The 17099-nt window shown below is 42.6% G+C and overlaps 1 protein-coding gene across 23 annotated transcripts in view; it reads right to left on the bottom strand.

Annotated features, from left to right (window-relative positions):
* RBFOX2 (RNA binding fox-1 homolog 2) overlaps positions 1 to 17099 on the bottom strand; it is a 177684-nt gene that overhangs the window by 33573 nt on the left and 127012 nt on the right. For all 23 annotated transcript variants that reach the window (XR_013945181.1, XR_013945182.1, XR_013945183.1 and 20 more), the window contains 2 exons: positions 16324 to 16470; positions 3777 to 3830 (listed from right to left, as the gene is read on the bottom strand). Coding sequence is in view for 20 of the 23 variants with exons in the window: in XM_080576858.1 (XP_080432984.1) it covers positions 3777 to 3830; positions 16324 to 16470 (201 nt within the window). In the remaining 3 variants the exon portion in view is untranslated. The remainder of the gene's footprint in view (positions 1 to 3776; positions 3831 to 16323; positions 16471 to 17099) is intronic.

The following is a 17099-nucleotide window of genomic DNA, read 5'->3' as shown; positions in this document are numbered from 1 at the left end:
AAGCACTTCTAGACACTTCAGTCCTATACAAAAACCTGGAGACCAACCTCCTTTTTAAGGATCTGGGCTTCCCAAGCGGAAAGCAGAGGGGAAAAACTTACGCTGACCTGAAACCTCAAGCTTGTAATCTGCACTAGTATGAACTCCTACCATTTAGAAATCTACAACGTGCTCCTTCCTCAGCCACGGTTTTGCTGTGTGCTTACTCTTTCTTGGTCTCTGAATGTCACCAAGGGCACATCTCAGAATGCCACCTGGCACGCGGCCGGCGAGCAGAGTGCTTGTATTTCCTTCCCCTGCAGCTTTATGAATGTCACAGGCTTCTTGTTTAAAGTGCTACATGGGCAGACTGCAGTAATTCTGCAAATGTGTCTACCCGGTCAGTTCAGCACAACAGTGACAAAATATGCATCTGCAGGATGCTTCTCCGCTGACGAGAGGAGCAGGAATCCTATCCCTCGACTTCCTCTGGAGGTGTTTTATTCAGGGTTCAGCAAAGTGCATGGTGAGTTGCAGCCGTGAGCAGGATGTTATTTAAAGGCATTTATTTACATGGGTCAGAACTCAAATTGTTACGGTAAACAGGACAACTGCAGCAAACAGCTAGCTTCCAGGAAGCAAGCAAAAAAAAATAAATAAATCAGGGGAAGACAGATGTCGTTCTGTCATACAAGCTAAAGAATAAAACAAAATGAAATTCAAGGGATGTTTAAAGTTTGTACCTTGTTTTTCGTAGGTAGCAAAGCAGTATCAGCGTGAAGTCTACCAAGGCCCACATAATCCTACTAAACAGATTGAATCTAGGCAGAAATCGAGTTAGGAAACAAGAACTCACATTGCTTTCAGAGGAGTACCAGCAAAACTCATTATTAGCTGCCTCCTCCTCTGCTGTGATACAGAAAGCCAGCAAATACCACTTCCTAAGCCAAACACAAGAACCTGAGGCGCGAGGCGGCCGCGACGTACGTGCGCTGCTCTTCCTTTGGCCACCAAACTTCCTAAACGCGTGGAGATCCCAAACACGTAGCCTGTCCTCTACAGTTCCCTCGGGTGCAGCGTCAGGGCCTGGTCATCTCAGGTGGATTCAAAAGGAAGAATGCAAACCGCAGGTTTCCTCCAGGCCCTCCCGCTCGCCAGCGCTGGGGCGCTTCCAACAGAAGCTCCTGCCCCAGCCGGGCTTTGCGCTGCTCAACCCCATCGTACGCTGGGTGGGGGCAGGCCCAGGGCGGCGTGGGATTCACCGCCGTAACCTTTTAAATGTTTCCAAAACATACAGACAAAACTCTACACCCTTAGGAACCCAGGGGAGGGAAGGGAGCATTGAGAACACAGCACAAGGCAGGCAGCAGGAGCATCTGCTTTCGGATTCCCAAAAGAGAGGAGAAGGAGAAGAAGAGAGAGAGGTTTCATATCATTAGATTAGAATGGAAACCACAGGGCAGGAAAATGCATTCAGATTTTTTTTTTTTCCTAAGGTGGAGGAAGAACCCAAGAGTGAGTGAGTGGCCTCCAGAAAGATCCGTTTCCTTTGCTTCACCATCAGATCACCAAACTGTTGTTTTTCCATTGTTACGTGAATACCAGGTGCTTCGTGCAGCTACACCCCACTCAAACACTGGGGCCTCCCATTTTCATGCTAAGCAGGAATAATCTTGCATTCTTTTTTAAACGTTAATTATTTGGGGTAGAGAAGGATGCAAGGATACCACAAAATTATTCGTTGGGCGTTTTCTCATTCTGTTCAGATTCTGCCCCATCCCTCACATCGGCTACCAGTTCTGCAACTGCTTTTTGCTCTAAGATGACAAAAAAGCAGCAGAAAACTGCATGGTCAAGGACTCGAAGAACATCACTTTGGATTGCTTTTGTTTTTCGTACGTTTATTAAGGGTTCAGGACAAGATTGATCAAGGAACTCTTCAGCAACAATTCCTGTTTTAACTGAAAACCAGAAGCCTTGGGCTTTAACAATTGCAGAAGAAAATAGTTTTCATAGTCATAAACCAAGTCTTCACAGAAAGTCTCCAATGTTAGTGTTGCCTAGAAGGAAAAGGGCAGCCGTGGGCGTTTAATATGGGGCTGTATGGATGGAAGAGTGAGGGTGAAGTTCGTGTACACTGTGCTGGAAAGCACAAGCAGAGGGAGATGGAGGATAGAGCTCACCACTTTGTCAGGACAGTTATTTTTGCTCTTTCTTTTGCAATTACATCCAAAAAAGTAGAGATCTGATAGAGGCCAGAGGCTATTCCCAAAGCCAAATAGAAATGACTAAAATCGGGTCTAATTCGCAGACAGCTCTGGCCTATAAATATCAGAAGACCAGCAGAGAGCAGAATAAATATTTACAAACTCAGCATAGCTGATTGTTCTGGTAAAGCGTATAGATTTTTATCCACAAAGGGAAGTACAGCTCTCTAAGCCACATAGTCATTTACTCGTTCAGACTGTTTTATTAAAAAACAAAACAAAACAAGAAAAACCATGGTAGTAAACCCAAACTAAGGATGGGGAAAGGGCTAAATCTCATTTGTTTTGTACGCAGATCAGCTGCTTTCTGGTTTCCAGATAACACAGAGACTGAAGAAGTTCCGAATGCATCTTGGTGAACACATGTTGAAATTTGCAGAGGGCTCTGAACATGAACAGACCCCAGAAGATATGTTGAAGCAAAGAGGCCACCTTAAGGTTGTGAACCTCAAATTCAGGAGAAAGACATATAGACTCTACACAGAAACTGCTTAGCTGAATTGCAACTTCAAAATCTCTTGTGTGCATGCACACATGTGCACACACGTGTGTGGGGGGAGTAGGGAAATTTTGTTTTAATTGAAAATGGGAATCTTAGCATTGATTAAGTCAAGCAGAGTATAGACATGCACTGTGCAAGCTTCCCCCATAGAGCTTTGGCAATGCACCTCGCTCCTGACCTGCAAAACTCCCTGCTATTCCAGTGCTGAACCTCCTGGGCAGAGAGAGAATCACATCAATTTGTCATTGTGGTGATACTGGTTACGTGATGAGAACCAATTGCCAATTAGGACAAAGATCACTGAATCTCTCTGCAACTGACCTAAGCAACATCTGAAATCTCATCTCCAGAGAAATAAATTACCATTAGCTCTCAACGAAACCTCCCTCTTAACACTTTTTAAAGACGAAGATAGGTGTGCGAATGCAAATTCAGTGGGGGGAGGTCCACAGGGGCAGGGCAAGGGGAATGAGGATGCTTTTACGAAGCATCAGATATCTCAAATGTGAAAGGTCAGAATCTCAGAAATACCAGGCAAGTCTGCAAAAGAGAGTAAACACAATCCTTCCACATTTGAGATATTACTCTTTTTCCTCTGGAAGTATTTTAATGCAATGAAGATGTGATTGGGGCGGGGGGGAGGGCCGTTAGGCTTCGTTTTTACCAGCTCCCGTCACATGAAGTTGTTTTTACCTTATTCTGCCTTCCCCACAGGGCACCCATTGCTAGTGCAATGAGAAGGGGTTGGTACGAAGGCTTAACTGACTCCCTGTTTGCTCAAAAGGCTGGGGAACCTGATCCCATGTTACAGACAGGAGCGTCTAGGAGCATTCGTACATGCTGCCCAGAAATGACCATGCTCAGAGTCTGGAGTCAGAGGGAACAGGAGACAGTCCTCAAAATAGGTTTTCCCTTCCCCCATCACGCTAATTCCTGCTGATCTCTACAGAGTATATTCTCTAGGCAATGAACTGCCTTTTACTCTGTGCAATCAAAACAAGAGAAGCAGGTACAGAAACAGGACTTACCTTGGAGCCGCGCTCATTAAAGATTATCTCTACATCAAGGATTTTGCCGAATTGCTGCAGAGACAACGGGAAAGAAAAAAAAAAGATTTATTTTTGGCAATCAATTTTTCGTACCTTTTAGGTGCTGGCTTAACACAAGAAGGGAGGTGAGAATACTTCCATTTCTAGCATACAGGCAAAAGCATAAAATCCCAGTGACATGACCCAGTTCTCTCAGGTTAGGACACACAAAACCTCTTGGTCACAGACCCCAGGTTTTCTCATGAAAGTCTGAAGGAAGAAAAACAATCTCCAGAAGAGTTTTAGGGATTTGAGCTGGTTTCCCCCTGCTGGCTTCCCCCTCGCCTCTTTTAATCTAAACAGTTCTTTCTTTCCTCATTCTGCTATTTTATCTAAGACATGGTTATATGATTTCATCTAAGACCTCTAACAACAGTTCTCAAATGTAATTCAGCATTTCATCTTCCTCCTGAAGTGGCTATCACAAAGAAACTGAACAGTGAGGATGTTTCTCTGGAGGGGATAGTCACAAAAGACTCCCAGCCCTTGAAATTCCAAACTCTAAATCTCCTCGTTTTTCCCCTTTACTTTTGGAAACTCAGCCTTCAAAAGAATTAGTGGAAGATTCAGAAACTGTGAACATGGCCAAATCACAACAGGTCTTTTTTTTTTTTTTTTTTTTTTTCTAAAAAGGATCGTTCACTTCAACCTGTGACATACAGGAAGCTGCTGAAAATCCATGTAACTTTGTCGTGTATGATGATCCTGATTTCTGCTTTAGCCTGGAGACCCCAGGGGAGAACAGTGCCCCACTGCTCTGTGCTGTTTCAACAACTGGTTCCAAAGATCTCACCACTTAGCACAGAACAAAACGTGGGAAATGAGGGCTACAAGCTAGAAAGGCAATTTGCCACACCATGGAACCATATATTGATCACATCCCTTGCCTGGGAACATATTTTAGTATTTATATTGATCTGGCCAGATTCAAACCAGTATTCTATACATAGAAGTATTAGCACTTCAACAGAGCCCCACAATATTCTGTCAGCTACAAATATCAGTGTTGTATTTATTTCCAAATTGGAGGTTTGCTCTCCAGAAAGACAGCTCCAAGATCTCATTCTCAGGGACTCACATATATGGAGCCTTCATTCCAGAAATGTCTATTGCTTTCATATAAAATATGTATCCGAGCGTGCCTCATACCCTATTCTTTACAAAAGCTTTCATCAACATGGTTTTCATCTTACAGCCTGCAGAAGTTTTAAAGGAGGTAGGAAATGAAGGAAGAGGCAACAGGAGAAGAAAGAGTGGTTTCACACTTAGGAAAGATGGCGAACACAACCTCTGGGCATTGGAATTCTACTTTGCCACAGTGCTCTTAATATGACATTTGCCAATTTTTTTAAATCAACATTTCCATATGTAGTCAAGTAGGTATAATGCTTATTTTCTGGATGCTCTGCTTGAAAGACTTGTCTCCAGATTTGCAAATGTGGAATATTTGCAACAGTAAGCTATGATGACTGCAGAGAAGCTTTGAATATGTAAAGCAGTAAAAAGCTATTAAGTCCCTTCAATCGTCTTTATGCAAACAAAATACTTCCCACAATTTTAGCCATAGTTTCTGTCTGCTCCCATCTTCCATTCTTAAAAAGGAGATAGTTGTATTCTTTTACAAATGCTGGATCACAGATGTTGTTTTTACTGTTCTATTGTTTAAGGACAATACTTGATCTTCTATTCATCTCAAAACAATTGAATTCACAATATCCTACGTTACCCAAAGTTTGAATAATGCTAATGTAAACGTGAACAGTGATTGCATCTTCCTTGAAACCTCAACATCTCAACAGCTTAGGTTTGATCCATGCTGGATCCTCTTTTGACCACTGCTGTGCCAATCACAGCTAAAATACATTTTCTATTTCTATCCCACGCTTGGTGTGGGCTTGTCTATAAAGGAGATTAGCCGTTGATTGCTTTTTGTTGTCTTTGTTGTTTGGGCACTGCCATGAAAGAAATCAGTCATGATTGCCTTCTTGGTAGACTATTTCAGTGTAGTTACACGACAGGGGCTGAACCAATTTAACAGCTCATGGCTGCCAAAGGGCTGTCCCTGCTCCTTCGTCCTTCCCGCCTGGGCTCCCCAGCTTCCTAAAGCTGGTCCCCATTCTCATTCTCACCCGCAGATAAACTGATACAGCTCGTCAATCCCACCAAAAAAAAATAGCCCAACAAATGGAATAAGTAATACATTCTTGACGCTTTATTGATCTGAACTGGTTCAAAGGGTCAGGAGAGTGTTAGGGCTCTGGGAAGCAAAGGAGAACGGAAAGCTGCACACTCAGCCCAAGAACAGGATCTGTCCCTGCCAGATCAGCTCAGCTGTCTAGCCTTGCCACACGCGCTGAAACAGCCGGGCTCTTGATAAATGCAAATGCCAAAATTATTTTCAGAATCTTCAGAGCCATCAAAAATCACCGGTTTCTTCTTCATTAGAATCATCTTAAAAGAGAACAAACTGTGCAGCTTCTGGTGCACAATTATGCCTTGCCATCTTCCCCTTTCTCCACACCCAGCTGGGCCTGGATACTCGGGTATTACTGCCAGAGCTGTTTGCCAGCCTCATTCGGCCAAGCTCACTGCTCAGGGTTTCCACACCAACAGGAAATCCTGCCTTGTGTGTTTAATTCCTCAGGAGCAGTAAAAAGCTGGTGGTAATGCTGAATGCAAGCGGTCTGACCCAGCTCTGAGACAGGTGGTAGGGCTGTCTCTGTGCCTCGAAGATGAAGGCAATATCTAAGTTGTTTCCTCGATGATAATTAAGATCATCAAATCCTACTGCTGCAGCAAGCACCATTTGAAGCCTGCTGCAATGGGCTACAGCCACCTGTGCAATCTGCCCCGTCTCTTTTCCACCTAAAAGTTGTGAGGCAGGAGAGAAGAAACTTTTTGGGACAGAAGGGACAACAGCAGCTAACTGCTGAACTGAGGTTTGCTGGGGAGGGGTTTCCTGCTCCATGAAATTCCCTGGAAGAAAGCAGGGTGGCTGCAAGGCAGGAGGACGAGTGCTGGACTCTTCAAGACTCTGCCGCGGCTGCTGCCACAGCTGCTCTGGCAGCTCCAAACATCACAGCTCTTGGCCTTACTGCTGCAACGGTTACAGCAGGTCCAGGACTGGAGGCACTTTTTTATTTTTTATTTTTTGGTAGCAGGCCAGAGTTTTCCTGAAGAACAAAAGCAGGGGAAAAAAAGAACTAGTTCATTTTAGCAGTTTATATCTCCTTCAAAGCTGAATCTAATTTAGTGGAACATAAAAAGGCACTTTGTTCTCCGATGGTGCTTCCCCTACCAAATGTCAACAGCTTACTGCAAACAATGGAAGTTTTAAGGGCTCCTTTGCAAGAGGTTACAAATTTTGTATGGAAAACGCTAAGCCGTGTAAATAAAAGGGTCAACACCAAATGCCCTCCTAGTAATTTTTTTAAATCATGTATACAGGCATGTTTGTGTTTTACAGCAGACAGAGGGTCTGGCCAAATAAAACAAGATCCATGCTTAGGTCATCCATGATGGGGTCTAACCCTCTAATCTCTAACCTTGAAGACATGAATCACTGTGCTCACAGACCTGACTCTTTCACTCGATGATTACCATGAACATCTATTTACAACGCAGCACAGCAGCAGTGGAAAAAAATCCCAACCAGAGTTCACAGCCTCTGAAGAAAGCATTGTGGAGCTACACATCTCAAATGCTCCCCACCGTGACTTCAACAGCTTACTGTGTGACCAAGGAGCCAGCACGTCCCACTACACGTCAGGTTGTGCAAGAAGCCTCCTCCGTGAATTGGTTGTGCACCAGAACCATATCAATAATATGGCAGGTGGGTATGTACGTGTGGTTTTTTGCTGTTTTGTTTTGTTTTTTTCTGTCAAGCAGGTAAATGAGAATCATCTCCTATATGATAGCAGCAGGGGCTGCTGGAAATAACAGTTTTAAGGGGCATAAAGGTATTAAGAGACATCAGCTATGAACAGAACCCAATTTTCTTGCTTGAACATGACGTACCTTATAATAGATGCAAGGGCATTGTGCAAGGAAGAGCATGCACGCTGTGTGTTTCTTTCTACCCAGATGACACGAAGGCAGCGGATTTTTCCAGTAGAGGCCATAACTGCATTACATATAATAAATTTGAGAGATCTGGCACCAGAGAGCTTTTGCCTTCCAAGGCATTGACAGTTTCATAGGGCCCCTCCTGTCTGCTCCGTTCCAGCTGGCCCTACCTCCTCTCTGTCTAGAGCTTTCAAAAATCAGCTCTAAAACGTGCCAGACAAATAACTTAACCCTAAAGATACCAGTAACAGGAATACAAGGTGAATTCTCTAGAAATTATGGAACAACAAAAGGTAACGTAAGCCACCATCTGACAACCTCACATCCCTACAACAGAACTTTGTATGCCCAAGCAGCTTTGCAATGGCCCTACACAATTCACTTAGAGGCGAGTGCAGTGAACTCTCTAAACCTAGAAGATATATAACAGTCCATTTTCAAAGAGGGTCTAAATTCCACTAGAAATTCAGGATTGCCAAGAAATGAATTGCCTATGCAAGAAATAATTTCAGGATCTCAGGCTTGAGGTGCACGAGCAACAGTGCTTTGCCTGCAGGATAGGTCCCTGCTGCAGAGTGCCCTTACCACCCCAGCTCCCTGCTCCATGGGATGTCTTTCATCTGAGAACAGCTGTCTCCATCATAGGACTTATTAGTCAGTGCTTAGTTATGACAGTCTGGGGTCTGCCAGAGCTAAACTGCTATCAAGACATGAACTTCCTCACCTACAGCTGGGTCACTGCTCTTCAAAACAGTGGGGCCAAGCCTGCCGTGCTTTCAGCCAAGCTGCACCAGTATGCTTTGCTGACAGGACGATAAAAGCAACAAAGATTTGTAAACCAAAGCTCTACCACAGTTTAGCAGCTGAATAGGCAGTAAACAAGCACCACCAAGCCCTTATTAGGATTGACCTGTTGCCCAACACACGTTTTCTAAGAAACCAGCCTTTAAAAGGAAGCCACACAAAGAGCACAGATTTCTAACAGGATTTACAGACTGCAGCCATTGCGGCAAACAAAGTGACAAGGAGCATGGTTTCCTCAGTCATTCATTTCTATCTGACTCACAAAAGATTTTCACACAAAACAGTGAGATGCAGGTAAACAGTACCACAGGGTACCGCTCCAGAGATCTTGGCGGGCTGGCTTCCAGCGTACATTTCCAGCTACTTCTCCCTGCCTTGTGCCATCCCTGGAGATGTGCCTGCACCTCAGCCTGGCGCTGCTGCCACGTGAGAGGTGCTTGGAACCATGCCCACAGACATGGCATAAACTCAAAGCTCGGTTTGGGAGGACAACCCTCACAAGACAGAGGGTCCAACAGCTGGTGACAGCTGAAGTGACACACGTACCTTTGCAGAGAAATACCACGGTCCCCAGCTATTCAGACAAAGCAAGGCTGCTCAAGCAGCACTGAGCGCACCGTTCAGTCACAGAAGGTGAAACATCTGGAAAAACAGCACTGCCTCTTCTGACACCACTCGACAGCATCAGCAGGAACAAAGTCCTGCCCTGCCACAGGGCCGGAGCTCTCCTTTACCACAGGAAGAGCGAGGAAAGAGGAGTCCTCACAAAGAGCACACACACCTCGTGTCACAAGTTTTGTTCCCCAATTTGTTCCTCAATTTTTGTTCCCTACACAATGCTGTGTAGAACTGGCTACAAGTGATCGGTGGTCAATACTAGTCAAAGACTAAAGAAGCTAAAACACGTCCTGACATACCGAAGAGAGATTTCCTCCTTCAGATGTCCAATCCAATCGAAGAGCAGACTCCCTTTCCACAACTTTCCTACTATTCTTGGCCTATCGTGTTATTTGCCTGTTTACTTAAACACCTAACGAATAGTTTTCTGACACTTCCAATAGTTGTGTATCATAAATTACTTGTGGATTTACATTCATTTATTGGCAAATACAGGCTTAAAATCCTACCAAAATCTTGGCAGGAAGAGCTGCAGTCTAGTTTGCTATTGCTTCAGCCTCAAAGTGTAGGCCTCACAGAGGTGTTTGGTACTCTCGACACCAGAATGAAATTAGATGAGAAATTATATCCACTGATATATTTTAGGAAATGCAATGTACCAAATTGTTTCCCCAGAAGCCAAGACCTTCAGGTTACGAGACCTTCCAAGAATATCCATTATAGAGCTCCCAGAGCTGAGTTGTTTGGATCATGCAAAGCAGCGGTCTACCACAAACATGAAGAGTCTTGCAGCAGAGATATGAATTATGCTCAGAGAAGGAAAATGATAACATTGCCTTCCTTAAAATCATATATTAAAAAAACAATAGTCACTGCTCTGTCACCTTTAATAGGTAAAATTATTAATAACTTAATTAACTAAAGTTAAAAGTGACATAATGGTCACTTTTATACAAAACAGCTACGCATTATTGCCGCTGTAGCTGATAACCCACAAAACTCCTTTATCATCGGGGCTGATGATGCTCCTCATCAGAAGCAATTAACAGCCTAAAGGTAGTAGCCATGAAATGATCTACGTGAAATGTTGCTAAAAAAACATGAAATAAATTTGTAAACCAAATTCTTCTGGCCTCCTTTTGAAGCCAGAGCCTGAGAAGTTTCCCACCCTCTATACTGCTATCCCACCTTCATCTACAATCTTCATCAATGTATTCCTTGTTTTTATCTTATACTTTCACCTGTTTTAAAAATAAGAGAAGATTTGTAAGCACTCGAGAGTGTTTCACCAAGGTGAATTCTGAGAAAAATCAATTCTGACTACTTGTGCTGTTGCTCTCACAACAGATAAGTAGGATTTAGTACACCGTTGTCCATATGAACCACCAAAGCAAAACTTTGATTGTTTTTGTGGAGGTAATTCATGATTCTGCCTGCAAATAGACAGATTTTCCTTTTGCAGGCAGTCCAACCCAGCCTCCATCTTTCTCAGGAGACTCTGAAGGCCATCAGAACTGACCATATTAACTCAGCCAGTTTTATAGTGGGAGGCAAATTGCTTCCTGAGGCCTAAGAGTGAAGGCATCAGTCATGAGATACAACCACAGACACTATTACAGCACAAAGCTGAAAAGATTGAGAACACACTGAGGGGAATGAGCTTTTCTCCTCCATACACAGTCCATTAAGGAAGGAAGGCAGCCTACCAGCAGTTAAGGAGAAGACTGCTACCATCATGTGAGAGACCTTACACAGGTTGTAGAACATCCCTCAAAAACTGGGTAAGATTTTGAAAAGATGGGCTAACTCGTTTTTAACTCTGAGAGCACTCTTTCACTCCCCCGTAAGATCCTCCATTGTTTAAAATTAGCCTAAATTACTATGACTTTTACCTTTTATTTCAAAGTTAATTGCAAAAATTCTCAGTTTCCAACTGGAAAATCTTGTTGTGAGTGTAAACAAGATTTAAAACCCTATTAGAAAAAAACCCTTATCATCCATGCATAAGCACATGGACAGCACAGACTAGTCATCTCCCAACCTCTCTTTGAGAAGCTGAATAAATGAACCCAACACCTTACACACCTAAAAAGCCACTCATCTTCAAAGCTGTAGATTATTTGTATGGTCCTAAATTGAACTCAGAACTGAACAAAACTATGCAATCTTTCCAACTTTGAGCGTAAGACACATCTCTCTCTTTCAACCCAATATTGCCCTTTGCATTGCTGAAGCAACTATCTTCAGTGATCACCAGTACTCTCCCAAATCAGTGTTTTCCAAATAAAATCTTCTATCCTACAAGCACAGCTTGTTCCCAAATTCACACTATTCTGCACTTACCTGTATCAAACACAGTTTTGTTGGTGAACTGATGATAAATCCAATCATCTCAAGTCATTCTCTAACACTAACCTAATCTTCCTCCTCAAGCAGTTTTTTTTCCTTTTTTTTTTTTTTTTTTTTGACTGCAAACCTTACTGGCAAGATTTTAATAGCACTGTTTCCATGGGTTGATGTAGATAGATACTGAGACTGAAACAGATCCCTGGGGAAATCTACACTAGAAGCAGTCTTGATCACTAATGTCTCACCAATAAATACTGCTTTTCATGATCCATCATTAAAGAGGTATTTAATAAAATAATAGAGGTTTTTCTAAAAAAAACAAAACTCAAACAGAACACATTAATCAGAATTGGTCACACAAACTAACTCAATTGGCTAAGGAACGTTGAACTTTCCCAATACTGCTTTGTACAATCTTGTCAAAATAGACAAAATGTCTTTGAAAGATGTATTAACTTACACAAAATCATACTGAATGCCACTGAACTCTTTCTTCAGATTCTGATGTTTTTTAAAACTTTCCAAAATTATTTTTATCTTGGATCAACTTATGGATAATTACTTTGTGGCTCTTTGGGTCATTCCCCACCACCACCAATACTGAATCCTGATGAGCAGCATTCCAGTCTTCTCCAATTCCGATAGCTTACATAAATTGGCTAAAAATTAACATTAATGAATAAAAAAGCTCCTTAGTTTGGCTGTTATCCTTGGGCATATCTTATCTAGATCCGCTGGTTGTTTGTTTTTTGTTTTAATATTAGCAAGCACTGCCTCATCCTCCTTTGTTATAAATTATATGCAAAACCATATGGTACAAATACCTTCTGTTACATCAGAAACACAGCAAGTACTAAACAAATATTTGAGGTTTGCTTATTTTTTGGGCTTTGTTTTTTCAATGCAATTTTGAACACTATTTTAATATTGGACCTAAGCCTATATAGGACCTTTTTATCTTTGCATGTAAATAATTGACACCTTCTTCCTCTGGATTTTCATCATCAATATCTAAGTGATTTAGTACATTTCCTTTCTCGCCTGCTTCTTTGTTTAAGTTTGTAATTACATCCACTGCCATTTACTTCATCCTCCCTGCCTGGTGTGCAGATTGCTTTGTGTTTTATTAACACACTTTCTGCGACTGTGGAATCATGCCTTTTGGGCCATTGGTATGATTTTGTCGAATACTTCAGAGCTTCCATTAACACTTCCCCTTCTAAATGTACCTTCCTGGTTGGTCCCCCTTCCAATTGTTTAAACTTGAAGAAACAGACTCTTCTAAAGCTCCTTGCGTTACCGACTGATGCCATATTCTGTTTGCACAAAGTAAATACGGACAAATAACAATCACTGGTACCTAGGCAACCGTGGGATTTCAGGTCAGCTATTAACTCTTCTTTATCTGCTAGAACAAGGTCAACTATTGATTTATTCCACGGTGGGTGCAGAACTGTGTGCATTAAAAAATGACCTATTCCTTCTAGAAGCTTTCTTGAAGTCTTTTTATTGGCATCATGAAATGTCAGGTAAATATTACATGTTTTAAGCAGCCTATTTTATTTGCCACCCTATAAGAAGCATATACATAAGGAAATGTTTGTTCCATTGCTGAGGATATTTCAGGGACCTGTCAGAAACACGTGACAGGTGAGAGATGACTTGAAACCCGAATAACTTCAATTCATCAGGAAATCCTTATGTCTGCAGCTCTCCTGGATGGCAATGGTTTGAAAAGCGTTATGTAATTTCCACTTAATCACACACACAACAACACATCTGTAGTCCACCTCTATTCAATACAGGATGAAAGCATCAGCTAATGTTCTACGACCCAGGACGGGGCTGACCTCTCGCATGCTGTTAAGTCCTCAAGGGACTTCTTTACTCCCTCCCTACCATCACATTTATTTCTTCCTCCTCTGCTGCTTTGCTGTCTACCCAATTTCTCTCATTGTACAGTAGTTTGGGAAAATCACTCCAGGCAAGGATTTTGAGTCTCTCAGATATGACGTTGAGGAGATGTGACCTGACACACAGAAGGGAAAGGGAGACGATGGGGGTTACAGGCCAGCCACAGCTGAAGACTCAGACAACCACGAGTCCCCTGTAGGAGAAAGGGTTGGTTTCAGTGCGTCACCCAAGGGAAAGCATCCTGATCCTGAAAGAGAAATAGGAGCAAGGGGGATTCGGATAGAAATGCTCTCCTGCTTGAGGCTCTGAACATGCTGAGAGAAGCAGCACAGAGAAAAACAGAGATCTGCAAGAACTACTGATTTTTTTCCTTGGCAAAGCAACAAAGTTTTCCCTTACAGGAAAATGGCATTCTTTTTTTTAATGCCCCAAAAGATGAATGATCTTCTGGTATGCGTACTTCTCAGCAAAGACACTGCTAGGTGAACTAGCGAAAGGTTTTACAGGGAACATACCATTTACCTAAGTTAAAATCACATCACTGTGGCGGAACTCAAGATGATGATTAGACTAAAAGTAAAGCTACAACAGATAACTTGGGCAACGATGGTAACCCACTCATTTAGTGTATAGATGGGGATGGGAAAATGCATAAGTGACAATGTTTGGGTCACAAAAAAGGGTGGGAAACCTTAATGCAAGCAGTTAGGCTGTATTTTCTACATATCCCATCTCAGGACGGGAGTTCATTCATAATGTCTGGGTCTCTCCATCTGCAAAGCAGACATAAAATTCACCAGGAGAGGGATGTTCTTGCCATTTCCATCTCATTCCTGTCCCCACACCAGGAGCACAGGGAAGAACAGTGTCGATATGAATGAGTGTGAAAGGGTCCAGTTGTCAAGCACCGGTCCCAAGGGAAGGGGCAGCAGCAACGTGGAACAGTTTATGTAAGTGATGCGCTCCCAGGAGAGGGGAGCAGCAGCAGCAAAGAGCAGGGTGTGCTAAATACAGACTGTAGCAGGTGGTCCAAGAACTGGCTGTGATTTCAGCAACCGGTTTATCCAAACCGGACGGAACTGCCTACCGCACGGCCCTGCAACAGCAAAAAGCAAGCTGAAAAACACAAGCGGAACAGGCGACCGACGATTCAGCAATCACAGATTGCCAGGAGATGAGTTTCACCCTGAAAACATTCCCACAGATGTCAAAAGTGCAGCAATCTAATGCATGAACAACAAGAAATGCAAACCCAGGCCTCCAGCAACAGAATCACAGAATCCTAATTTTGGCTGGGACCTATTTCCAGAGGTCATTTAGTTCAACACCTGCTCAGAGCAGGTCTAATGAGATCAGTTTGGCTGGGATGTATGCAGTCAAGTGTTAAACACCTCCAAAGATGGAGGTGTCTGAACACCTGCTAAGGTCCCTCCGAACATCAGCCCTGCCCTCTGGTATTTTGACAGCTTCTCAGTTTGGTCTCATCCACAGAGTATCTTCTTATGGACAAAAACAAACAACCAAAAAAAATTTTCAAGAACAAGAAGTAAAGACATCTCTCAATATATATGATTTAGACTCTTGCTGAAGACCATTAGTGAAAGTTTTAACATCTCTGCACATTTTTTTCACTTCATATTGTTCAAGTAATGAATAGATAATCCCAATTCTTCTCCTTTCATTTTAAGTTTAATCTTGAAGTCCATGAATTTGACACATTTACAGCACCATAACACTACTCCCCACATGCACAGGTGCATGCATAGACACACACAAATGCCTAAAGAGATGCAACAGTTGAAACTACAAAATAGTGCAGAATCTGAGGGAGCAGATGGCTATGCATGTAGGACCAAGGTATACATAGATCCAAAGCAGCATGGTTAAAGGAAACTTTACTTTGGTCTTTCCTGACTGGATTGCTCTGCACTGTATCTCAAACAGGCAGCAACATTTTAAGTCGTTTATACAGAAGAAATATTTATAAAGGCTATAAAACACATCATCTGCCAAGGACGCTAGCATCATACCAACAAGCCACAGACTCCTGACAATGATACACAGCCAACTTCACCTGAAGGTTAGGTCATGAAGTACCCAGCTCATCTCTGTGTCCATATGGAACAAGTCACCATCTACACTCATGTGAACCAACTCTTCGGGGAAGAGTTTATAAATTGAGGAGCATACGAAGGTTACTATTAGGGGAGACAAACTATTCAGTCAAAAGAAACAAAATACATATCATACACGATGCAAAATGCCATCTGACTTGCACCAGCTTTTCCATATGCAATTACTAGTTGGCCAATTCCTTGCAGCAATTTTTCATCACAAAAGTGGATCATGAGGATCAAGACATAAATATTTCAACAAGTTTCTAAGCAACTGAAAAACAGTGCTTTGCAAGGGATATATTAAGTCACTGTTTAATCCTAGTCTTCACTGGGAAATAAGGTGAAGTTTTGTTTTGTTTCATTTTTTTTCCAAGCCAATCGTTAGCTTACCCCAGCATCTTGATATGACCAACACAATTACAGTTTTCATGTGTATTTACCAACTGAGGTAAACACTACTAATTGCCTTACTTCTGCAAATATTTTACAGTGTGCTGAGTAAATCAGGGCAGGGGTAAAAGAAGGAGAAGGGCTTTTCCTCCACAGGAATACACCAGCACCACACGTTCCTCCTGTGGTGAAGGAGAGCTGCCATGCCTTGAATGGCTCCAGTAACTTACCCCAAACATCTGTCGAAGGTCCGGATCTCGAAAGCGGAAGGGAATGTTGGACACATGAAGCCGTTTTGGAGTGGATTTGCTCTCGGTGTTCTCACTGCTCTGTGTCTGTGATTGCTGTCCATCTGTCTGTGCCCCTCCTTCTGTCTGCTGGAATCAGAAAGGCAAAATTGTGTTTGTGAATAGAAACCATTCAAATTCCTTTTGCAGGCTTTGCCCATCTCTCTTCATGTATTAGCACTACATTTGTGATTGCAGTATCTGAACACTTGACAATTACTTTGATAAAGCCAGTAACGCTTAACAATCGATCTGTTGTTCTTCCCCTCTCTTTCCATGAGTAAACACTAACAAGATCTCAGCTTCCCTCCCCTCATATCACCTTTTAGCTTAGTAGATTTGCCTTTGGTTTTCTTAAATTGCTCTCTTTTCCCCTGCTCTTCCTCACTTCAGCTGCCACCATATGAAAGCTCTAATGAAGAGGCGGATCTTCCGCATCCTGAAGCTGGGAGGTAGTACCGCCACTCTAATCTCATGTGGCAGGATGTTCATGCAATCATCAAAATCCCACAGCTGAAGTGGCAGCTCTTCACCGGGCCAATACCAGAAATGCATCCCCAGGCAAAACGGCATCTGCTCTGTCAAGTTCCCTTCAGAGAAACACCACCCCAGAAGGTCTATAATTAAATGGGAAAAATCCACATAGCAACAGCTTACGGATGTCTTCGATTAACTTTTCTAGTACACTTAAAAGTCAGCCCAGGGACAGGAAACAATCA

Source organism: Anser brachyrhynchus (genome assembly GCF_964034855.1).
Source record: "Anser brachyrhynchus genome assembly, chromosome: 1".
Lineage (NCBI taxonomy): Eukaryota > Metazoa > Chordata > Aves > Anseriformes > Anatidae > Anser > Anser brachyrhynchus.
This window is presented reverse-complemented; position numbering and strand designations above follow the sequence as displayed.